Consider the following 15287-nt stretch of genomic DNA (forward strand, 5'->3'; position numbering starts at 1 on the left):
ACCCTAGCAGCAGGCGCCCAACCGACGTAGGGCTACGTCGGTTTTTGCAGGAGGTGCTGCCTGCCGCAGTATATCTGCGACGGGCGGTCCGGAAGAAGTTAAGGTTTCATCCCTGCAGTATGCTCAGATTTAGTGAATCCTTTAGTTTTCACTTTTATTCCCAGTTTAGATCTTGCATTAGTGGAAACTAGCACTCTCATTCGCCTTTTCATGCTTGTCCTCATTTCTTGCGTAGGGTAGCTTATTCACTTCAGTGGTCTGCTCTATGCTCGTTTGTCTCCCAAAAAGAAGCTCCTGATTAGTCACATTCCCTTGTGTATGGCCAGCTTCTGGTGGATCACAAAAATGTAATGATTTTTTTTTCTCTGCTTACAGAGTTGGTGTAGAAGTATTACTAAATGACTTAGAAATTCCCAAAGAAGAATTTTCTTTTGGAAGATCAAAAATTTTCATCCGCAATCCACGAACGGTATTTGTTTTTTGATTCACAATCTGTATGATAAATGTAAAGACAAAAAATGTTTTATTTGTAGCTGTACAATGACTGGCACTGAAATCTCTGACAGGTAATATGAACAAAACCTATCCCTCTATAGTGTGTGTGTGTGTGTGTGTGTGTGGTACCTCAATCCAGAGCACTGTCATTTCTGTCTTTTGCCTCATTCCACTGAAAATATACATGAGTAGTTTCTGCCAGGTTTTTCTGACACGAGGAGGAGAAAAAGTTGACAGGAAACGAAGCTTCAGCACACTGCCTGTGATTGACAGGCTCAGCTCTGTTCCTGTTTGCTATGTAAAGGGCGTGTGTCCTTTGCCTCCAAATAGCTCTTAAAGCAGCACTCACTGAGCTCTGAAGAGTGTAACTTCAGCTGCCCTCCCTCTGCATTCTGAAAGCTCACACTAGCTGTATACGTTTTGGACTTTGAAGGTCTGTAGACAAGAGTGCTGCAGATAAACAGGTATAACTTATGTATGAAGATTTGTCTATCTGTGTATCACCTGAGGCTAGTCACTTTACTGGGTATAAATGTAAAGGTGTAGAGCAACTTTAACCACAGAAACACAGATGCTTCTTGATCTAAAACTAAGAATTTTACACTTGTCTGTTCTTTAGTGTGAAAGCACAAAGTTAACCTAGTTTTATTAAATCAAGGATCCAAAAATATTTTATAAGTCTTTAGTCTTGCACTCAAATCAAATCTATAGTTGATTCTTTTAAAACAAGTAAAGTACATTCCCAAAAATCAGCTTAATTATAAATGGCTTCCATAAGAATATGCAATGTAAGTTGTGGTTGAAGCACTGGTGTAAGGTACATTTTTGATTCCCTTGATTATCTGGCTTAGGACGAAGTAGGGCCAGGACACTCAATCTAGGAGCCTTGAGGTGCTCTGGATCCTTTGGGACTATAGCAACTATTTAACTGCTATATTTTGTAAAAATTACACTGAGCAGCATCTAACCATTCTAGAATTGGTGTGCATGCTGATGTAATACCTATACCAATGTAAAATTATACTTAAAACACTCTCAGTTCTCCTGCTTTAGCTCCTAAACAGTGCCAAATTATAGGGTGGATCCCCAACATGTTGTGGTTAAGTAAAAGGCGCTAGTCATATGGCCCTCTCTGTTCTGAAGCTTTATCAGGAAACAGCTTATGGAAGACAGGGAGAAAGTACTTTGTGCATTGTGGTATAATAGAACGTTGTTTATCAACCTTTTTTTCAGTCAAGGCACCTTTTTAAAATTCTGCATCTCAAAGAGCACCATTCTAAAATGTAAAAAATAAAACAAATAGTTTTACATAACACGGAAACATCCACTCACGTAGGACACCCAACATTAGAACTGTTTATTCTTCCAAAGCAAATGCACCTTTGCACACTTGTACTGACTAGTATTGAAGTGATTCTCTCCCTCATTCAGCTAATGTTACCCCAGTGCTGGTAGAAAGGGACAGGGAGAGGCTCAGGTGGGAGAATCTATCCACCAGACAACCATTAGTCGGGCACTCCACAAATGTGGCCTTTATGGAAGAGTGGCAAAAAGAAAACCATTGTTGAAAGCCAAAAGTGGTCCCATTTTGCAGTTTGCGAGAAGCCATGTGGGGGACACAGCAAACATGTGAAAGAAGGTGATGTGGTCAGATGAGACCAAAATTGAACTTTTTGGCCTAAATGCAAAATGATATTTGTGGCAGAAAACTAACACTGCACATCACCCTGAATCAGGGGCGGCCCGTCGATTAGGGGTGCAGGGATGCCGCCCCCCCATCCATGCATCCGCCCCCCTAATCTACATGCAGGGGCGCCGGACGCATGGAGTTCAATGGGGATTTTTTTTTTTTTAAGCACCTGATTAGAGCCAGAGGCTCTAATAGGCTTCAGAAAAGTGTAGGCCCGGGGTGCAGAGCACTGCGCCCCAAACCCACCCAGTTGTGTGACAATAGTGAATGAATATTCACTATTATCACACTGACTCATCTCCCAGCCAATCAGGAAGCGGGTCGTTAGACCCCTTTCCTGATTGGCTAAAAAGAGACGTGATTTTACTGACCATTGGCCAGGAAGAGGGAGGGGGACATATGGCCGAGGAGAAGACACAGCGGTGCTCGGTGAAGGAGCAGGTAAGATGCCGGACAGCCAGCCATCCATCCTGGGAGGGGGTAGGAAGGGGGGAGGGGGTGGTAGAGTAGATTGCAGGCCAGCCATCCATCCCGCGGGAGGTGGGGGGGTTGTTGGTTTTGACGCTGCCCCCCTCCCCAAATGTTTATTCACCAGCTGCCACTGCCCTGAACACACACAACATGGTGATGGCAGCATCATGTTGTGGGGAGGATTTTCTTCAGCAGGGACAGGGAAGCTGGTCAGAGTTGATGGGGGAAGATGGAGGGAGCCAAACACAGGGCAATCTTAAAAGAAAACCTGTTAGTCTGTAATAGACTTGAGACTGGGGACGGAGGTTTACCTTTCAACAGGACAACGACCCTAAATATACAGCCAGAGCTACAATGGAATGTTGTAGATCAAAGCCTATTCATGTGCTAGAATGGCCCAAAGCCCTGACCTAAATCCAATTGAGAATCTGTGGCAAGACTTGAAAATTGCTGTTCACAGATGCTCTCAATTCAATCTGACAGAACTTGAGCTATTTTGGGTTGATAAACAATGTTTTAAGCACTGTCTAGGACTTAGTACCCTAAAGCATATTTTCTGGATCTACCCATATCAGACTCTTTGGGACAGGGTCAGTCTACCAATTAACTATGACACACTAGATCTCTCATTAGCCCTGTTACTCATGCTCCTTCCCTCTCCAGTGATCCCACTGGGATACTTGTTCTTAAATGTCATTAGCTATATACATCAAGGTCTGTTTTCATATGTTACAGTTGTTCAAGTTGGAGGAGCTGAGGAAAGAAAGACTAGAAGACCTGGCAACACTTATCCAGAAAATTTATAGAGGATGGAAGTGTCGCACACAGTTTCTTCTGATGAAGAAGAGTCAGATAGTGGTGGCAGCATGGGTCCGGCGTTATCTTGTAAGTTTGTTTTCTTTTCTTATGTAACCTACCTCTGGAATTAGTTTATTCATAAGCTGCAGATTTCTGTTTAAAAACTACATTCAGGGCTCGAGTCCTGCGGAAACGCATGAGAATGGCGTTCCTGTACTTTTTCTACAGCAGGAACGCCGTTCCCATTAGCAGCCAGTCTCCCAACACAATCCCAGCTCCTGCTCTGGGATGGCAGGTCGGCAATCCCAGATTGCGGATTCCCGACCCGCCATCCCCGAGCACAGTGTGAGGCAAGGAGCCGCACTAGAGGAAGCAGAGCCTGATACCAAATGCATTCCGTCTGTGAGAGGAGCAAAATGGGAAGCATCAGCTCTGCAGATGAGAGAGGGGAGGTAGAGAGAGGGAGAGCAAGATGAGGGAAGGAGAGGTAGAGGGAGGGAGAGAGAAATAGAGAGGGAAATTTGGCAATTTGCAACTCAAAGTATACATAACCCACCATAGTGCCAGCCAGCAGTAGTCGCCAGCAGTGCCAGCCAGCAGTAGCCACCAGCAGTGCCAACCAGCAGCAAAAGTCAGCAGTAGCCAGTACCAACTAGCAGTGCCAGTCAGCAGTAGCCACCAGCAGTACCAGTCAGCAGTAGCCAGTACCAACTAGCAGTGCCCACCAGCAGTACCCGTCAGCAGTAGCCAACACCAGTACCTGCCAGCAGTAGCCACCCAGCAGTATCAGCCAGCAGTACCAGCCAACAGTCCCAGCCCTGGAGGACAGCCAGTTAGCAGCCACCAGCCATACCCGCCTGGAGGACAGCATCAGCCAGTGATACCTGCAGGGACCCAATTCAGTCCACTTAAAAAAACAGAAGGTAATCCATCCCCTTCTGTCTGGGCAGATCAGATTGGAGGGCCCATAGAGTAGAGCAGGCTGTGTCCATGTCTGCTCTGCATATGCTGACATGGACCTGTCATCTGATCTGCCCGCTCTGCTCATTGTGGCCCGCGACTGGTTACAAAGTTTCTAAAGTGGCAATTTTTGAGGTGGCAGGGTGGTAATCTTGGGTGAGTTCCCACACTTTTTTTCCCAGGACTTGGCCCCTGACTACATTTATAGTTTTTAATCAAGCTTGCATTTAAAATGTTATGACTTTCACCCATAAAGTATTAGTTAAAAGGTTATAATCTACCAGAATCACTATACATATTGCTTAGTTCTCCTTGCAGCTTCTGCTGCTATTCTTGTTTGTTTTTCTAAAAAATTTTGTCTGAAAACAGTTTGAACAAATTCTGACAGGGAAAGGTTACATAATAATCATAGCCTACATATGAACTTGAGTTTACCTCTAACCAGTGCTTCTCTTTTTTAGTATTGGAAAGATTTTTCAGTGATTAAAATTAGGGATCGACCGATTTTATCAGCAAAGCCGATATATATCGAGGGCCGATATGCACTTTTCCAGATATATCGGAATCGGCCCCGGAGGTTACAGATATTGCGGATATTTTGGGAAAGTGCTTGTACCGGAGTGATGCCTGCAGCTAGAGGCATCACCCCAGTACCGGCGTCCATAGCCGACGGTCGGCTGTCTAGTAATGACAATCAATGCGGTTGAGAAGCCGCTCGGCTGTCATTACAAGGAGCGGGAGGGGACGTCCCCTCCTGCCGCCTTTCGAGGCTGGCCTGGGTCTCCCGTCCCTCGGGAGACCCGGGCAACCAGCCTGCACAGCCGCCGAAGACCCGATCAAAGCCACATTTGGCTCTGATCGGGTCTCCATGCAAAAACCCTGAAGTGATGTTACCAGTGACATCACTTCCGGGTACTGTCTGGCACCAGATTTTAAAAAAAGGCCAGCATTCAAAACAGCCAAACTTGGCGTTTTGAATGCTTTTAAGTGCAGAGGAGGGGTTTGGGGTCTTTTAGACCCCCCAGATTCCTCCACAAAAGTACCTGTCAAAACAAAAAAAAAAAAATGTTTTTAAATGTACAAAAACAACGGCCAATACCAATATGCATTGGCCAAGATATCGGTATCGGCAACGAAAAATCGGTCGTTCACTAATTAGAATCCTATGTCCAGTTTTTTGGGTTTTTTTTTATATAGGTTGGTGTCCCTACTGGGAGTCTTACCAGGAGTTGTCAGAGTCCTCTTAAATAAAATACACCATTTTGAAAAATAGCTATTCAAACTAAATTGGCAAATTTGCTACTTCACTAACGATTGAAAAAAACTCTTTTGGGAGGACTGTATAATGTCTTTGCTGAAATGCTGTAATGATGATAAATTACAAGATTTTCTATATTGTAGCCATTAAATCTGGTTCATTTTGAAATCCTATTATGTGCTGCTTATTGTTTACTGATATATCATTTTCTTTCCTCAACACAGCAACAGAACAAGTACAAGAAAATTAAAAGTGCTACTATTGTGATGCAGTCCTATACCAGAGGATGGAAGGTATACCAGTGGGTAGACTTTGGCTATTTTAAAGGGGCTTATTTGTAAAAAATTTGCAAAATGCAATAGAGGCAAATGGCATGGCAGTGTGGTGAAGTTGTGCCTTTCCTTTATGACCACCAAAGAGACTGAGGTAGCAGAAGACCTCTACGAAGGTCCTGTCACCACAAATTGTAAGTGACTTTAATTAAGAAAAGAATCAAGAAAAAAAAAAAAAAAAAGATTAATCTTTGGTATGTGGATTGTTAGATGCTGTATTGACTGGCTGCTTTTCTAAAATTCTGCTTGTGCCTGTGATAATAGTGATTATTCTTCTAAACTGAGACATGTATTCTGAATCTCTATACTGTAGTTAGGAATATGGCCTAAAAGACAAAGTATATATAAATAAATTGCCCTTTGGGAACAAATTTAGAATATCACAAATCAAGTGGGTCAGTGCATTTGAAGGTCACCCAGTCATTTATGACAAAAAAGTACCAGTTACATAGCAGAGCACAGCGTGCACCGTGACCTCGGCGCGACTCACACGGACTTCATATATTTGAAGTCAATGCAAGTCGGAATGACCTGTGTTGCTCCTATTAGAACGGGTCCTGTACTGTTCAATGGCGAGCGACCGACCATTGCTAGTGTGAATGGACCCTAAATGTGCAAAGTTTAGATAAACCTATATTTATTTATAAATGTTATGGCTCTGGAAAAGTGATATGAGGTTGTTCAATGCTTAGAATCTTCTAAATTTCTTACAATACGTTGTCTGGGTATAGTATGGTAGAATAAAAAGAATCTGGCTTCCCACTATATGTAACAGGAATATTGATTTCTTCAGATAACTCTCAATGCAATTATTTGAGCTACACTGAACGAACAACAAAGCAAATATTTTATGAAATGTTGTTAATGTGTTTTTCTTAGTGTGTGGGTGCTAATTTATATTTTTAAAGTTGTTCTATTCACACCCAAATAATACCTTGTCTGAACAGTGCTATACTATTTTTATGTTCAAAGGCAAGAAAAATCCTTCGGGAACTTAAATATCGGAAGCTCTGCAATGAAGCAGCTACTACAATTGCAGCATATTGGCATGGAACACAAGTAAGGCTCTTCCCAACATTTCTTTGCAGCAGTGGAATATGGAATCTAGGCCACACTGTGTTGTAAAAGATTGTACTTGCTTTTTTTATGATATAACCTGATAATCGCTATCACAAAACACCAGCTGTAACAAGTTCTACTTCCCCACCAGTCACTTCACTACTTGTTTTCCTGGGTCACATTCAGCTGGGTCCTCCCAACAGTTTACGCTTTTTAAACCTCAATTTCAAATGCACCACAGGCGCGAAGGGAACTGAGACGACTGAAGGAAGAGGCTAGGAATAAACAGGCTGTTGCTGTTATAAGGGCTTACTGGCTTGGACTTAAGGTATTCCACGCATGCGTCCAGAACCACCTTCACAATCACTACCTAATGCTTATAATCCCTAACAACATCTGTAATGTAGGGTAGTGCATGCTAGCTCTTTTAACAATTTACTAAGAGAACAAGAATTTGGTTTGTGTCCTGCATCAGTGCTGCATGCGTCTGCTAGTTTGTAATTAATGAAAATAACATACAACAAATTAAAATTTGCAAAAACCAAGGAGATGAAATTTATAGTTCTAGTTGCATAAAAATAAACTCAAAATGCATGTATTCTTTTGAAGAATGCACTTAATGGTGCGATCAATGGCAAGCAAACATTTGTATTGTTTTTTTATCTGTGATTTGTTTTTTTGCTTTGTTTTAGAAAGCCTGAGAAAGGATTATATCCTCTGTCAGGCTCTTTTTTACTCTGTGTTCCAGATGGGGAATTTTGATTTCACTTCCTGTCTTGGTGACACCTCGTCTTCCAGACAAAACACAAGGGTAAACCTTTCCAACTGGGACACAGATGGCAATAAAATGCTTTAGGTCCCGTTCACATAGCATGCTGCCCTCTTTGTGTTTTGATCTTGAGTCAAGTGTGATTTTACACATGTGTTTTGTCCTGCAACAAATATGGTAAAATTGCGCCGTGTTTGGTTGCCATTCTGGATGAATGGCACCCAAACACACGTCGCATGTTTTGTCATGATTTGAAATTGCGGGCAGAATTGTGGCGATTCTGCCCAGGATTCCAAAACCCTTGTATGTGAATGGGTCCTTAAGTAGAGTGTATAAGGGTTGGTACTGTACCATTGCTATTTCCTTATTGCTGTGTCTACATTAGGGAGATATCCTAGGAAGAAATGCAAACCTAATAGAGGTTCTAACAGTAAATGGTTTTTGTTTTTTTGCTGGAGTTATTTAATTGTTTTATCAGAAGTTGTGGGGAACTGAATAATCTTTTCATTTTCAATCTATTGTGCATATTAGTACACAAAAAAAGACTTTATTATGTGACAACAGACATTTTCTTGCACTTTGTTACCAGGAGTGGTAATATTTTTCTGAAGGTAAGTAGGCTTCATGTAGTGGTGTTTTCTGCATGGTGAGTGCACCTGAAACTGAAACCATTTATAGTTTTCTGGTGACTGCATGCTTTGTACACTAGTATGCGTAGTACAGAATGTGGGAACACAAAACACATCATGAATGAGTCTTGGCTTATGTTCCATAATAATGTGCACCATTTACTAAGTACAAAGAAATTAGATGAGGCCATGATATAGTCAACCAGGGTGTCTTACCTCTAAGTGCATTTTCACGCCATAAATCTGAGTTTTTGATAAAAGAACCAAATATTTTAAAGATTTGTAGCTTGTGCCTGCATAGTTTTCCGCAACTATGCCTGCTTTGATTTAGTTCATAAAAAAATTGTGACGATCAGTTATGATGTGCAAAAGTGCAATATAACTTGATAATGATTGGTTGTTAGGAGGCTTTATACATTGTGCCCTCTTTTTTTCAAAAAAACTTTGAGTAATGTTTTCCCAGGACAAAATTATAGTTCTTTACAACTGCAATTGGTATGTGGTATTTAAGGACCAATTGCCATAATTTAGGGAATATGGATGATGCTCAAAATTCTTATGATTTCTTGGCCAATTTTCAGAGAATATGAACGATAACACAAAAACTTTTCTTTCACTTATGGTTAGTGTTTGGCTGAAGCCATTTATTATCAATCAACGGTGTTTACTCTTTTTAAATCATAATGACAACAGAAACTACCAAATAACCCTGATCAAAAGTTTACATACCCCAGTTCTTAATGCCATGTATTGCCCCCTTTAACATCAATGACAGCTTTTGTGGTATTTGTGGGTAAAGCTGCCCATTCTTCCTAGCAAAAAGCCTCTTGTTCCTGTAAATTCTTGGGCTGTCTTGCATGAACTGCACGTTTGGGATCCCCCCAGTGGCTCAATGATATTGAGGTCAGGAGACTGAGATGGCCACTCCAGGACCTTCACTTTGCTCTGCTGTAGCCAATGACAGGTCGACTTGGCCTTGTGTTTAGGATCATTGTCATGTTGGAATGTCCAGGTACGTGCCATGCGCACCTTCTGGGCTGATGAATGCAAATTTTCCTCCAGTAGTTTTTGATAACATACTGCATTCATCTTGCCATCAATTCTAACCAAATTTCCTGTGCCTTTTGTAGCGCACACATCCCCAAAACATCAGCGATCCACCTCAGTGTTTCACTGTAGGAATGGTGTACCTTTCATCATAGGCCTTGTTGAGTCCTCTCCAAATGTAGCGTTTATGGTTGTGGCCAAAGAGCTCAATTTTGCACTCATCACTCCAAGTGACTTTGTGCCAGAAGGTTTGAGGTTTGTCTCTGTGCTGTTTGGCGCATTGGAAGCGGGATACTTTGTGGCATTTGCCTAGTAATGGCTTTCTTCTGGTGACTCGACCACGCAGCCCATCTTTCTTCAAGTGCTTCCTTATTGTGCATCTTGAAACAGCCACACCACATGTTTTCAGAGTGTCCTGTATTTCACCTGAAATTAGTTTTGGGTTTTTCTTTGCATCCAAGCAATTTTCCTGGCAGTTGTGGCTGAAATTTTAGTTGGTCTACCTGACCGCGGTACGGTTCCAACAGAACCCCTCATTTTCCACTTCTTGATTAGAGTTTGAACACTGCTGATTGGCAGTCTTAATTCCTTGATATTTTTTTATATCCCCCTTCCTGTTTTATACAGTTTAACTACCTTTTCCCACAGATCATTTGACAATTCTTTTGCTTTCCTCATGACTCAGAATCCAGAAAAGTCAGTGCAGTGAAAGATGCAAGGGTCTGTCAGGAGTCCAGAAACTCATTGACCTTTTATACACACACACTAATTACATTAAACAGATCACAGGTGATGATGGTTACCTTTAATAGCCATTCAAAACCCTTTGTGTCAACTTGTGTGCATGTTATCAGGCCAAAATCACCAGGGTATGTAAACTTTTGATCAGGGTCATTTGGGTAGTTTCTGTTGTTATTATGATTTAAAAAGAGTAAACACAGTTGATTTGATAATAAATGGCTTCAGCCAAACACTAACCATGAGTAAAAGAAACGTTTTTGGGTTATTCATATTCTTGAAAAAATGGCCAAGAAATCATAAATTCTTCCAGGGTATGTAAACTTGTAATCAAATTAAAAAATGATGCTTAACAAATAAAAGTTGCACATTTAATATGACATAATTTTCTGGGGGGGGTCATACTAAAAGAACATAAGATATATAGAGAAGAAACCAAGATGCACAGGGAGGAACGCAGAGGTCTCACATGAATTTAGGTTTGTTTAGTGTGCAAAAAAAAAATAATCTTAGCTTAAAAATTTACAGTATGGGTGGTTGAGCTGTGAGATGGCCAACCACATGAGGTAATAATGACAAAATCACTTAATTAAAAAAGGAATGAAACAGTTGGATACAGGAAATTGATCCGTCTAAATATACCCCACCTAACGGGGCACAGTTCAACATATTTGCTCTTTTTTTTCATGCACTTAGTGTATATTTTAATATTGTCAATCAAGGCCTGGGTAGCTTTAGTATCACATAATCAAGATCAGCGGTCAGAAGGACATTCTGAGGGCAGAGAGACTAAAAGACAGTTTACCCATCCCATTCTGGTACATTTCGAATTATCACCTAGAGCACAACTGCCATCCTACATGGCTAAAAGTTCAGTTCTAGGAGTACCAAGAGTGGGCAAAAATTAAGTACCCTAATCCTCTAAAAACGAGAAACAGGTTGTGGACAGGCCTCCAGACAGGGGGTTAAAGACTCCACAGGATGGCAATGTCAGGAAAGGCAAAGGTCTTTAATGTGTTCCTGACTAATAAATAGTATGATTTGTGGGAAGCCAGTTGCAGCTAATATAAATTGGGCACAAAGAATGACATTTGAATGTGTTTACCAGGAAACGCAAATAAATGTAATTTACCTTTTATATATCAAACTATACTATTATATTAAATAGTTTCACAAATAATAAATATCACAGTACGTTTCTTTAGCCTACTTTAGCCTTCATGCCTTTTTGCTTCTTGGTGCTTTGTATCAACGGTGCCAACAGGTTTTTGATGCATGTTGGTCCTAAACCAACAAAGGTTTTGTAATTAAATTTTCTCCAGCATCTGTCTGAAACTCCATTTGGAGACATTCTCTTCTAGTGATTTTGCTTCTTGCCTTCTTGCCTCTGGCTATGTTTCCATTCAATATCTAAACATTTTAGGCTCGAAGGGAATTAAAACGCTTGAAGGAGGAGGCTAGGCGTAAGCATGCAGTTGCAGTCATTTGGGCTTTCTGGCTTGGACTAAAGGTACTGTTTCTATCACATTCAAATCAAGTCATTGCTAACCATGGTCTTTGCTGATTTTTTCTTTTCTGTCTTTTAACTGGTTTCTGCTTTTTTTATTTGTCATTTAAATCAGTCAAAGAAGTGTAAACCATTTATTTTGTAACTGTTTATATGTTAACGTTTTCTAAAGCTTTGTAAAGCTTTGTAAAATGCTTTATATTTTATTTCGCAATTTCTATGCAGATTTGTTTTGCAAAACATTTTGCAAGTTTTGTGGCATAATATCCCCATGTCTTTCATTAAATAAGAGTTTAGAGATGAGCAGAACAATATATCTAAAGAATAGGTGACCTGCAAAATCTGGCATTACAATCTGTTTTACCTTATTGGATAATGGGTACACATTGACATAATGAGGTCTAATAATGTTTTCACCCAAGATTTTCAACTTTCATCTAATATCCACAGCATTTTCAAATTGAATCTGATTAAAAATATGTAACTTCATTAAACGTTTAATGAATTGGAGCTGAAAACATTACTAAACAGACCCAATTTAATATAATTTCTTGATGCAACAGCCAGTAATCTAACGAGAGAATCATTCCATGAGACGGTTGATAACCATTTTACCAGTATTCTTAAAAGTGCTCATGATTGGGCCCTCCAAACCTGATCAATACTTTTTCCTGAGCTCTCCCACTACTTTATCTATTGGAGCCCTTAATAATTCCTAGTATTTCAGAGCATATGACCTTCTGCTGTTACTTCCTGGATGCAGTGCTCAGGCTTCAATGGCCAATCTCCAGGCCCAACAACGTCGCAGGAAGTGATGGGAGAAGTTTATTAGACCCAGGACTTCTGCAAGTGAGCAGAGTGGTGGGGGACCATGGGTAAATTAAACTTTAGGGAGTGTGAGGTGCCATATTAGTCGAACCTGTCATTTTGCACCAAAGTGATAAATTCTCATTAAGATATGGGAAAATTTGATTTGCCTGCTTAATATTGCATGGAACATTTCTGTAAATAGCAATCAATCATAATGTTTTTTTATTAATTGTATTGTTTTGCATGGGCCACTCCGGTTGCCCAAATGGTGTGCATACCCACACAACGTCCAGTTATTAGCGAAGTACAGTATGTCGTTTTAAACTCAGTTTAACATTAATTGGGATGTAGGTGGTCAACAGCCAACCATTTACAATAGTAGTCAATTTTTTGGATACAATGACAGGTTTTCACCAATTCTGTTAATATTTGAATACATTCTACTTTGTAGTGCATTTTTTTTTCTGTTCAAAGCTACTTTAAAAACATATCTGCATTGTTCGAAACTTAAGACAATATGATGATTTGTGCTAATGAGCAAAAACACAGATTTTCCATTGATCAATTTTTGGAAGTATCAGCACAAGCCCTTGCTTTTGCATTATAGTGGGGGCAAACTGCAGTTGTCCATTAAAAAAAATACATGGAAGATTCTGAAGTCACTGATGATTTCACTGGGATAGTGTGCAGAAAAAAAGTTTTTTCAATAAATCCTTTTAGGCTGAGTGAAGAGATTAAAGCAAACATGTTGAACGTTTTTTGAATATTGACCTTTTTTTTTTTTTAAAATGTTTGTTGAGAATGTTGAACATTTTTGATGCTTGTATAGATAAGTATAGTAAAATTAAGTCTCATCTTCCTTTTTTTAGTTTGCTTTCCAGTACGATGAACTTGTTGCACATATGTATATTTAGGCAAAAACTGCCACATACTAAACATCAGAGCTGTTTTAGCAGTGATCTTTACATAAATGCATTCTTGCTACTAGACTTTCTACATAACCTGCATTTTTTATATATAAATGTTTCAACTGGTTATTACCCTTTAAAATGTTAACATACCTAAAAGTGTACCAAGCTTAAAAATGCTTCTGTTAACTATCACAGCTGAAAAAATTGGTTCCTGAAAAATGTTAATAAAAAAAAAAAAAATCTGCGCACAAATTCATTTGGATTTGGTGAATACATATAAAAGAAGTACGGCCAAAGCTTTTTTTCTTGGACATACTGCTCTTCTGAGTCACAGGAGTGCACTTATTTCTGCACTCCTGTGACCCAGATTCAGCTAACAGCGGGCTAAAGTCTACGGCCGCGGATGTCACAGTGCCAGTACAAACTCTGTAGGGATCCCTACAATAATGTTGGGATCTACCCAGATGCCTGACCAGCAGCTGGCTCGACCTCTTATCATGCTGCTGAGAGCCTTCACTATCTGCTTCCTACACAGCTCAGCCCTCCAGTGAGAACTGGACAGGCAGAAGAGAGAGCCGGTAATTGACAGTCCCCACTCTCTGCTCAGTGAACACCAAAAACTGGGCGGTCAGCAGTCATGGGATCACTTAATTCTCTGTCTTAGAGCCAGTGAGGATAAAATATATTTTTTTCCCTGATCCTGCACTTCTCCTTTAAGCCTAGAGTGAGTTTATGAATTCCATCCTCAACCCCTGTGCGACATTAGTTTAACCACTTACGGACCGCCCACCGTATATTTACGTTGGTACTTTGGTGTTAAATACCGGGGTTGTGGCAGCAGATAGCTTCCATATCCCTGGTATTTTTTTAAACAGCAGGCGGCCTGCTTTAACATAAAGGTGGTCCCAGTGGCGGATTCGCCGAGGGATCACCTTTATGGGCGGTGGGAGAGGTGCACCCCCCCCCGCCACTTCCTGGTCATTTTCCCCGTTTACCGTAGCCGTTTGTAGCGGTGAAAACAATCCAGTCTGCTCCTCTTAGACAGGAAGTCCAGTGAGGGGAAGACGGCCCCCACTCTTCTCTATGGCCTTGGAGGACCAGAGCACTGTCATACGTCACTTCCTCCTAGTGGCCTTAAACGGCCCATTTTTTTTTGCATCATAAAAATATAGGTTTTTTTTTTTTTTTGCTTTTTAATGTAGATGTGAGATCTGAGGTCTTTTTGACCCCAGATCTCACAAATAAAGAGGTCCTGTCCTTATTTCTTTTACAAGGGATGTTTACATTCCTTGTAATAGGAATAAAAGTGATCCAAAAGTTATTATTTTTTTTTTTAAAAGGACAGTGTAAAAATTAAAAGATAAAATGGGAAAAAAATTAAAGCGTCCCGTTCGCGCGCAGACGCGAAAGCATACGAAAGTCGTGCCCACATATGTAAACCGTGTTCAAATCCTACATTTGAGGTATTGCCGTGATCGTTAGAGCGAGAGCAATATTTTGAGCCCAAGACCTCCTCTGTAACTCCTAAACTGGTAACCTGTAGAAATTTTTAAAGTGTCACCTATGGGGATTTTTAAGTATCAATGTTTGTCGCCATTCCACGAGTGTGCGCAATTTTGAAGCATGACATGTTTGGTATCTATTTACTCAGCATAGCATTAACTTTCACATTATAGAAAAAAATTGGGCTAACTTTACTGTTTTCTTATTTTTAAATTAAAATTCCCCCCCCCAAAAAAAAATGCGTTTTTAAGCTCTAGGGTCTCTGCTAAAAAAATATATATAATGTTTGGGGGTTCAAAGTATTTTTCTA

At 40.4% G+C, this 15287-nt stretch overlaps 1 protein-coding gene across 3 annotated transcripts in view; it reads left to right on the forward strand.

The window, feature by feature from the left end:
* MYO1B (myosin IB) overlaps positions 1 to 15287 on the forward strand; it is a gene marked incomplete at its 5' end in the record, with an annotated part of 358657 nt that overhangs the window by 304582 nt on the left and 38788 nt on the right. Inside the window, 6 exons of one of the 3 annotated variants that reach the window (XM_082260037.1) lie at positions 376 to 469; positions 3392 to 3541; positions 5897 to 5965; positions 6977 to 7063; positions 7305 to 7391; positions 11670 to 11756. In XM_082260037.1, the coding sequence (XP_082116163.1) occupies positions 376 to 469; positions 3392 to 3541; positions 5897 to 5965; positions 6977 to 7063; positions 7305 to 7391; positions 11670 to 11756 (574 nt within the window). The remainder of the gene's footprint in view (positions 1 to 375; positions 470 to 3391; positions 3542 to 5896; positions 5966 to 6976; positions 7064 to 7304; positions 7392 to 11669; positions 11757 to 15287) is intronic. The other 2 variants (XM_082260038.1, XM_082260039.1) reach the window with 2 other exon arrangements.

Source organism: Pelophylax lessonae, assembly GCF_965119305.1.
Source record: "Pelophylax lessonae genome assembly, chromosome: 6".
Lineage (NCBI taxonomy): Eukaryota > Metazoa > Chordata > Amphibia > Anura > Ranidae > Pelophylax > Pelophylax lessonae.